This window comes from Pempheris klunzingeri, chromosome 24 (genome assembly GCF_042242105.1).
Source record: "Pempheris klunzingeri isolate RE-2024b chromosome 24, fPemKlu1.hap1, whole genome shotgun sequence".
Classification (NCBI taxonomy): domain Eukaryota; kingdom Metazoa; phylum Chordata; class Actinopteri; order Acropomatiformes; family Pempheridae; genus Pempheris; species Pempheris klunzingeri.
This window is the reverse complement of record NC_092035.1, coordinates 3,720,676-3,730,023: the sequence shown is the minus strand read 5'-3', so window position 1 is coordinate 3,730,023 and position 9,348 is coordinate 3,720,676. Positions and strand designations below refer to the sequence as shown.

Below are 9,348 nucleotides of genomic sequence, written 5' to 3'. Positions count from 1 at the left end.
TAGCAGGAAGTGATTATTGGACATTACTGTTGTTGTCTAATTACAGAAGCATCGAGACGTAGTGAAGAGAGCCGAGAGGGGTCTTTGATGGAGGCAGCAGACTTATGACACACAGTGCAGCATTTAAGGGGGAGAATGTGTAATAGAAAGGTTAAATTAGAGGGAAAGTAACTTAATTTGACGTGTTTTTCAGGTTATGATCAAGTTTGCATGAATAGGGTTATTCATAATGGGAACATGTGATGTGTTTTGGAGGGAGATTAGCTTACCTCAAGCCTTCAGTCTGTATCTCATGATCATCTATTTAATATTACACAAGTATGCCTCTAATAGCACCGAGACTCTAACTAACTTTACACACATCAAAGTTAGCTAGTACGCTAACTATACTACAGCCAGTAAAGTGGTGGTATTAATGACCCCTCATATAGGTCAGTTTTCCTTATCTTAAAAAAGAAAAAGCTCCACTGCAGTAACAGGAAATGTCACAGAAAACAACAAATAAAAGAGCGCTTGTCCAAGGCCTTATCGTCCTGCTGATCATCTGGGGCAAATACTTCACTCTGGACAGCTCAGGCCGACTTTAATGCTGCCTAGACCGCAACTGATCAGCCAGTGATGTGCTTGTGTTCCCCTGCGGCAGTGGACTTCAGGGCCGGCAGGGGTCAAAGGACCTGCAGCCTTACTGGTGTCCAAGTGTAAAAACAAATATCTTACTGGGACGAGTGTCTGTCGGGGCTCTAACACTGCACAGACTGGACACAAATAAGAGATCCAGACACAACATTCCTTTGATTTTCTTTATTTCTTCCTTTCAATAGATTTTACACTATCTTGCTGGAACCAAAGAAACATTTGACTATAGAAACATAAAATAGCACAAAATATATGCAAAAAGAATACATTTAAAAATGATTACATTGAAACTATAAATCCGATGAGGGTCTTCTTGTCAATTAATCCTTATGTTTACTTTGTTGTTGGGGTACACTGCAGCAATGATGGCACAGTCAGTCACACTTCATAACCTGCAGTCTCCGCTGTAGTGCCCTCTGCTGGCTAAAGCTGTGAGTTACAAGCTCCAAACAGTCCCATTGAAAGGCAATGGGACTAGAAGATCTCACTACAGATGTGGGAGAGCGGAAGTAAAGATCAGTGACTGTTCGCTCTGCTGCCGTCGCCCCCCCGTTTGGCCTTGAGATGCGCACATTAAAACCTTGAAAAAATGATTTTAGATAGAAAGATACATATTTGAAATGAATTGAGAAGGGAGTTGAGATGAGAGACCCGTTCAAGTCTCTTTAATAAATTCCACAAGAGAGCTTAAAAACATAAAACCTTAAGCACGATGGACTCAAGATAAGGCAAAGTGTTTGGATAAGCTGAGTCTGCTCAGTTGATTAACTGCTCAGAAAGTGCTTACATTTTTCTTTTCGTCAGTCAATCGTTGCCAACACATTTCAAAAAAAACATTACATCTCAAGAGGATTCCATACACAAGGGCGCTGCGGATCACCAAATGAGGACATTTTTTTTGTGTACAGACTTTTTTTTTCCACTAGAAACATTCAGTACGTTATCATTTAGTAAGAAAAGAAACTATTGTTTTCTCATGCAACATGTTAAATTAAAGTTATTTACCGGTGGTTATCTGCTTTTGATTGATAAACAGATTTGTTTGACTAACAGGGGAGCAGAGACCTCTAAACCCTTAAAGAGAATGTAAAACAGATCACATCTTTAAACAGTATGAAAAGTGCAATCCTTAACTCTAGTGATACATACGCCTCGAATAAAATGTCTGTGTGTGGAACCTAAAGGTCCTTTGTCGGGGGAAGAGTTGTACATCTGAACTTATTAATTTATAGATTATTTAGTTCTTATATATATATATTTATATATAATCTATGTAACATTGATGACTTTAAATCTATTGAAGTGTTACAGTCACAGCACTATAGAGGCTGTTATTTGCTAATGAAAATATTAGGTCATTGTCATAATCTCAGTGAAGAATAAGAAATGTTCATATCTTCTTTACAATCTACCTTGTGTACAGTGTTCTAGCAAAAAGAAACAAAAATCAACTTAACAATGTCATTTACAAAAATACCGAACTTTAGTAATTGCAACATTTGGTTGCCACAGCAACAACTTAATATTGTTATGAAATACTATTATACTAGAGTGAAAAGTACATCTTTTTTGAAATTTTCTTCTCTTTTTTTGGTAAAATGTCATCTATACAATAAACATTTTTTTTTCCAACAACACAATCAACTCTATAACTATGCTCATTACTGCAACACCGTGATCTTTTTATCAATGAGAAGGCAAGAAAGATCCAGTAGCTTTTCGGCTGGTGGGTTGAATTTTAAACCCCACCCCTCAGACGTGTGCGCCGCTTCTCATTCGCTGACCTGACAGGTTAGACCTTGAAATGACCAACCGTGCAGAATGTAGCACAGCTCAATAAATTACATTCATTTCAAAATAGAATAGTTAACAACATTGTTTTTGACTAAAATTTGACCAAGAGTAACATAAGATAAATTACAACAAAATAGAACTTTTACCACCGTCCACAAATATTACATACAAATCAGAATGCGTGTGGAGACAATCAGAGTGAGTGGAACCAAAATGTGAAACCAGAGAGAAGCACTCTCGGCCCAAGGTATGATTGTGGATTGTCAATGTTAATCAAGCACCATGAAATTACATCAGAGTTTTTGAAAATGGGGAAATAAGATTTAGTATTGTGAGTTAAAAATGGAAAAAGTAAAAGTAAAATAAAGAGATGGTTGGTCTAAAAATAATAAAATACAATTTATGGTCTTGGCTGAACAACAAATGATTGTTTTGGGTGGAGGTGGAGATGGTGGTGGAGGGTTTGGGGGGGTTCAAACATACCTTGATAACAGACACAACACAAATTTTAAATAACTTTGAATACATTTCTAGAACCGTGAATATAAACTCTCAAAATAAGAGACACTTTACATACATTACACAGTTTACAATACATTTTTTTTCTCACTCACGTTCCTCATGTAAACTACTCAAACCATGGTAAGAAACGATGGTACACCATGAAAAGTCACCAAACATTCTACAAAGCTATTTTTGATTTGTCGTTTCTTTAACTTCTTTTGTTTCGATAAAGTCACTTGTGATGTTAATGAGCGGTTGCCGGAAACCGTTTTCCGGTAACGATTTGCAAAATGTGATGTCGTTTCCCGAAAAAGTCCACGTCGCTTCTGACAGCCGGTGTGTTGTGTCTGTGACGTTTAGTGATACACTCTGGATGCGTGTTGTTGATGAGCATTTTTTAGGCACTTCTACAGTTTTCTAAAATGGAACAGGATTATCGGTGATAGTAGGGTTGGACAGGACAACCGACGGTCACAGATAGCCCTCCAGTCGAAGTTCAAGTCATCTTTTGCTTGACGAGCGTCGTCAAATGCACCTTTTTTTTTTTGTTTTTTTTGTTTAGTCTTAGCACTTATATCCCTCACCCACCCCCCAAAACCCTCTCCGACCAGTCCTGGTGTTGTCGTCACCTGCTAGACCTCGCTTCAAGTCCCCAGTCTGCCGGCAGACCATCAGTCTCCAGATACAAACACGCATGCTCACACACACACAAGGCTTGGTATGTCTGGAACGAACCCTCAAGCTCGGTTAAGCCCTTGGCACAGACCCGAGCCTTTAGGCTTTTCGGTAATGGCCACGACCGTCTCCTGTCAACACTGGGCACTGTCCTCCCCTGTCCCGACTACATGCAAAAATCCGTGCGCAATCTATCCCACCGCTCCTCCTGGACAAAGACCTGAACCCAGCACCCACACAAGTAAAGGGTGCGTTCTGAGCAGCTTTCGCAATGGCAAAAGAGAGAGAGAGAAAAAAAAATAGAATTTATCAGGGTGTTAAAATGTGGCTCTGCTTTCTGGCAGGTTGATTCCACCGACTTCTTCCAAGCCGCAACTTTGGCAAGATGTTTCCGGGGTTGAAAAGTTGGCAGGGGGAGAGGAGGGTGAGCTTCATCGTGGCATCTTGACAGCATCTGGGGCAAGTAGGGGTGGGTGGGGATGGGTTGGGGGAGGGGTGGGTGTCACGAGGTACCCTCGTGCGGACAGTCCCGTTAAGAAAGCACGAGCCTGTCCATCCCGAGGACATTCAACTTTGTAGAGAGAAAAGCAAAGACCGCGAGATGAAAACCCTCTTGAAAGCGCTGAGTGCGTTGCTGTGGTTGTGCACGGGTTTCTGTGACTCTTCCTGTTTTCCACCTCAACATTAAGCACTATAGTTCTCATATAGTGCAAATCAAGCATCTTTTTTTTTTTTTACTAACCAAAGGGATGAACATTGTGCAGCGGTTTTTCGAATAAATATGAAAGAGGGGATCCACGGTACTTTGGGGAGAGCAGTTGTTAAAATGACCTTTATAGTGTATCTGCTATGTATGTAGTACTATACATAAGAATATTTTTGACTTTTTCATGTTAATATTTTTTTCTAGCAATACATACAGTATATATCTTTTTTCTGTGTGTGTTACACCGGCACTGCAGTTCTTACGGTTAAATTGAAGTGTTACACTCTTAGCATGCAGGTTGCTGGACTTCTATGGGAGAGGTAAGGTAGTATTTACACAGGGGCTGTTTTGGGTTTCCTAGTGCAGCTTCGTGACACTCCATTCCCTTCCTGACGCTTACTTCAGGATGATCTGGAGGACAGAGACAGAGAGGCAGAAACCAGGAAGGGAAGGACAGACGACAAGGAGAGAAAAATTTAGTTGACCTGTAAGACAGAGGCTTTATTCACTCACATGTTCAGTCATCTACTGTGCAAAGCTGCATTGCCATGGCTGAAGACACAGTGTGTGGGAGTGAAATTCCAACCGATTTTGATTCATTACAACATAAAAGAAAATACACAACAACATATGTACATAGATTTGATGTTTTTATCTGTTTGGTGTCTATTTAAGATCTGGGTCAAACAGTATTTGCCATGTTCTGCCTACTTAAGGTCTCAGCGTGCCTCAAACAAACCGTCGGCTCATCTAACAGCGTCTGCAGCCACATTAATGACAACACAACATGGCAGACGGTTGTCCAACAAGGCAGCGTGCTTTGTTGTCAGCCGCTAATACCTGCTTCACAAGGAGAGCCGTTCAGTTCGGCCCGGCAGAGGACTCCTTGTAGTCGGCTGAGATTGAGGTCAGATCGCGTTCCCTCCAAAAACAACCCACTCCAAAATTCGTTTGTAACCCGACCCAGACCTCTTCCTCTGAAGGGTCCTGCACATGTTTTGTTCCGTGCTCGAGTGTGATTGTTGTGTTCTGATCTGCCCGGATGAATCATACCAGGAGGGAAAAACTGACTAGAGTCCCGTTCAACCAGAGTAAACAACACATGTTCCTTGCTCTCTTTTTCATCCTTCACATAACTACGTCCATCGGTCGCTCTCTGTGTTTACGACCGAGTTGTTGGAGAGAGATCAGGGAGGCATCTGGAGGGGGCCGCGGCGATGAGACACTTTAGACGTGGTCGGACAGCACGTGTGAAGCATTCTGAGACATTTAGCTCGGTGGTGTACAGCACAACAACAGTGTCCCAGAACATCGGGCCAATCACAGACAAACACTTGTCACTGAAAGAGTACTTTTCTGTCCGACGTGTTAAGTTGTGGTCACACCACCTGCCTGGTGCTTCGGGCAGATAAGAGCAAACGCTTCTAATTATTCGCAAGTGACATTTGACCCAGGTCTGGTCACCTCTGCGTGTATTCTCTCTTTAGATAAACACTAATCCACCATAAGACAGAGAGAGAGAGAGAGAGAGAGAGAGAGAGAGAGAGAGAGAGAGAGAGAGAGAGACACACATTGTCTATTGAGGCCCCCCCCTCAATAGACAATGTCTCTCTCTCTCGCAGGTAGAGGAGCTGCTGGCTGCCATCATGTGGTTGCCACTGGCAGCAAGCCAACACCGAACAAAGCTGCATGGTGTTTGTTAATAGACAATAGACAGCCAGCAAAGGACTGAAGCCACTGGTCACATCACACATCACACATCACAGGAGGTCACCGGAGTGTGTGTGATGTGCACGGGCTGAAAGGAGAGCCCGCTCCATGCAGCAGTATGGAAAGAGGAAAATATTACTGGGTGCCAGATGGGTGGGATGAGCCGGAGAGGATGGTACACCCCACCCGTCTGGTACCTCAAGTGGGTAAAAACAAACAGGAATTGTTTGCAGGTCCTGTTTGTCTTAGATTTGGTGCAGTGATACCGGCAGCATGTTTCAAATCTGGAAGACAGCACTTCAGTTAGATAGTGGGTGATGATGTGACGAGTTGGATGATTAAATAAAGTGAATTACAGATTAGTATCAGATTATTATTCTAATTACATTGGATCTTAGTGACCTGGTCTATTAATCTTAATAAATGTGGTAAGAATGATCACAGGTTTCCCCCACAGGGAGGTGAGAGATTGAACTCTGGTCCTCAAGCCAAAGAGCTGCTCAATATAACAATTCTATTTAATTCTAGCACTTTATCTTCCTATCAGCTAAGCAGAGTGATCACATGTAGCCTGTGGCCTGTGATGTAGTGCCGTGTTCAGACAGCTGAGGGCGCTGAAACTTCACAGCTCCCTCAGCAGAGCCTTCACCAGAGAGCTCAGCGCTGTTACCACATGAGCTGGAACATGGACTGATGTGATTGGTTACAGCCTGTCATGTCACAGTGACAGTTCAGAGGGTCGAGAGTTGACCAGACTCTGAACCTCTCAGCACGTCTGTGACATCCTGTCCCTCCATGTATCACTGTCTGCTTATCTAACTGGATTCACATTTGAGATCATTAAAACATTCATCTTGCTATGTTAAGTTCTTTTAACTGGAGATGCAGCACAGGTCCATGATTACAATTCTCACTGTGATCAAGATCCGTCCAAATGGTCTGGCCCTGGATATGAGAGCATGAGAGCATGAAGCCATGTGACAATCACAAAGATGCTAGCATTAGCACAAATTCAGAATTGCAGCTCGCAAATTCGGACTGAGGGGTTGTTTTTCAGCAAACCCAGTGACGTCGGCAGCATGTGGCCTTAAAAACACCAAACATGATCTGGGTGTTTATTCTGAATTAACCATACGGTGAGTGTCTGTTGTAAACGAGGCGTGTGCTGTATGCAGTGCAGCTGGTGATTATAAGTGTTAACTGTGTCCTAGCTGGAGGGATGTTTATGCAGGGCGTGGAGGTGGTGGTGGTGGTGGTGGGGGGGGGGACAGAGGGGGATAGAAGGAGACAGACAGCGAGGGCTGACGTCAGTGTTTCTCCAGCTCCTTGTCCCACATGCATCTTTAAAGAGCAGCTCTGCTTCCTGCTGCTACTGCTGCTGCATGCCAATTACAGGAAGAGACGGTGACTCACAGGAAGTGCACCCGCTGCTGGCCTATGAGGGGCAATAAAGCACAAAGTACCGGGGCCAGATCCTTGGAAGATGATGGAAGGTGTCTCAGAGAAATCAATTTTCTTCTTTTCAATCTTAAAATGGACCTGGATTTCTTTTTTTTTTTTTTTTTTAAGTGAGAGTTTCCATTCTCTTTTCTTCCTTTCCAGATGAGATATAGGAACTGTTTTAAAAAGCAGACTTCCATTTTCTCAAATTGTTTAATTCAAAAAGAACTGATCTTCACTCCATAGCTTTCATTTTTCTTTACAATGAGCCAGTGAGGTCAAAGGAAGTAAGAAGAAATGAGATGAGATATTATATCAGACTGTCGGTCCCTACAACTAATACTAGTCAGCACTGCTCAGTGTGTTTAAATCTACACTAAACATTTGCACTTTGATTTAAAAACAAGAAACGCATACAAATTGACTATATTTCTGGGTTTTGAATGTTCTCCTAAATCAAGACGATTTCTGCCCTGTTGTGGACAGTTTGCTGAAAATGACAATGCTTGCCCTTTACTACCTTCTCATCTGTTCATCTGTGTGTCCTCAAGACACCTCTATACTTAACTGCCAGTAAATGATTGCCAGCTGCGTGAGGCCAGAGTGCCAGCATTGTGCTGAAATTTCCAGGTTTAAAATGGGGCACACATGCGTCACTCTGGCATTCAAACCTGGCCCCACTTCCCTGGCTCCTGCTGACACACAGCAACAGGAGAGCCGCCGATCAGAGGCCATTTTTAGACCGCTCCTGTGATCACTTTTCCTGTGTCTGTCTCGGACTGACAAGGGTGGCCCGTAACTGTTCCCTTACATGATTTATTCTCCCTTTAATCCCGCGACAAGGTAAAGGTAAAAAGGTGAAACTGGGAGGGGTAGAGACAGAGAAAAAAAAATCCAACATGGCGGCCGTTCTGGACCAGCTGTAAGTGCTTGCCTGTATGTATTTGCTCGAATGTGTGTGTTTGCATAGCACACAAGCAGTACAAATGGTGCCCCCTACTGCAGATGGAGAGGCTTATGTGACAACAACAAGAAAAGTGGAAAATAAAACTTAAAACAGAACATGCAAAACAAAACCAGGAAGTAGTGCAACACAACACAACTACTATTTTGCAAATGTGGGAGCTCTGAAGAAGTGCTTGTTGGGAGCGCTTAATGGGCCCGTGCACGGCTTTTCACAAGAAATCTAATACAGAGCACTGGCAGTGGCTTGCTGAGGTAGCCCCTCTGCTTTAAATTCTTTGGAAAATACCCACTCACAGGCCTTAATGCCAGTGTGAGCTCGCCCAGTGCAGGCGGACGGACGGATGGGGAGGGGCCAGGCGTGGGCTAAGGCTCAGCTGCAGGTTATTGCAGCTCACTATTATAGAGCAGTACTTATTCAGAGCTCCAGGGACTGATGAAAGAAAGCTTTAAAAGGAGCAAACCTGATTGGCTGGTGCTGTTGCTGCGTAGGGGACACTTGTGGCAGGAGTTGTTGCTGCAGAGACAGTAGCAGGCGTAGCACTGTACATCATTGGGACTTTGTTTTGAGGGTGGGAAAGGGAAGGTGGGGGTTGGGGAGGGGGGAGGAGGAGCAGGAGGAGGAATGGGGGAGAGGGAAGGAAAGTGGTAGCAATGGACAGGTAGGTGGAGCATTATGGTACCCATGGCAACCGTTGTGATGTGTGTGTGTCGGCGGTATCGTTTGTTGTTGTTGTTGTTGTTGTTGTTGTTGTTGTTGTTGTAGATGGCGGTGGTGGTGGTGGTGGTGGTGGTGGTGGTGGCAGATGTTACAGAGAGCCAGCAAGCCATCGTTAGGGTTACACCGGCAGATGGCATGCAACCATTCACAATGCAAAGCAAGGAGGACAGAAAGAAAGAAAGAAAAAGAGAGCATGGGA

At 43.4% G+C, this 9,348-nt stretch overlaps 1 protein-coding gene across 12 annotated transcripts in view; it reads right to left on the bottom strand.

Annotated features, from left to right (window-relative positions):
* Positions 1-786: 786 nt before the first annotated feature.
* Positions 787-9,348, bottom strand: part of mbnl2 (muscleblind-like splicing regulator 2) — a 51,221-nt gene continuing 42,659 nt past the window's right edge. For 5 of the 12 annotated variants that reach the window (XM_070855527.1, XM_070855530.1, XM_070855532.1 and 2 more), the window contains one exon: positions 787-4,726. In XM_070855527.1, coding sequence (XP_070711628.1) covers positions 4,602-4,726 — 125 coding nt within the window. In that variant the 3' untranslated portion in view covers positions 787-4,601. Of the gene's footprint in view, positions 4,727-8,892; positions 8,988-9,348 lie in introns of all 12 variants that reach the window. The other 7 variants (XM_070855529.1, XM_070855531.1, XM_070855534.1 and 4 more) reach the window with 2 other exon arrangements.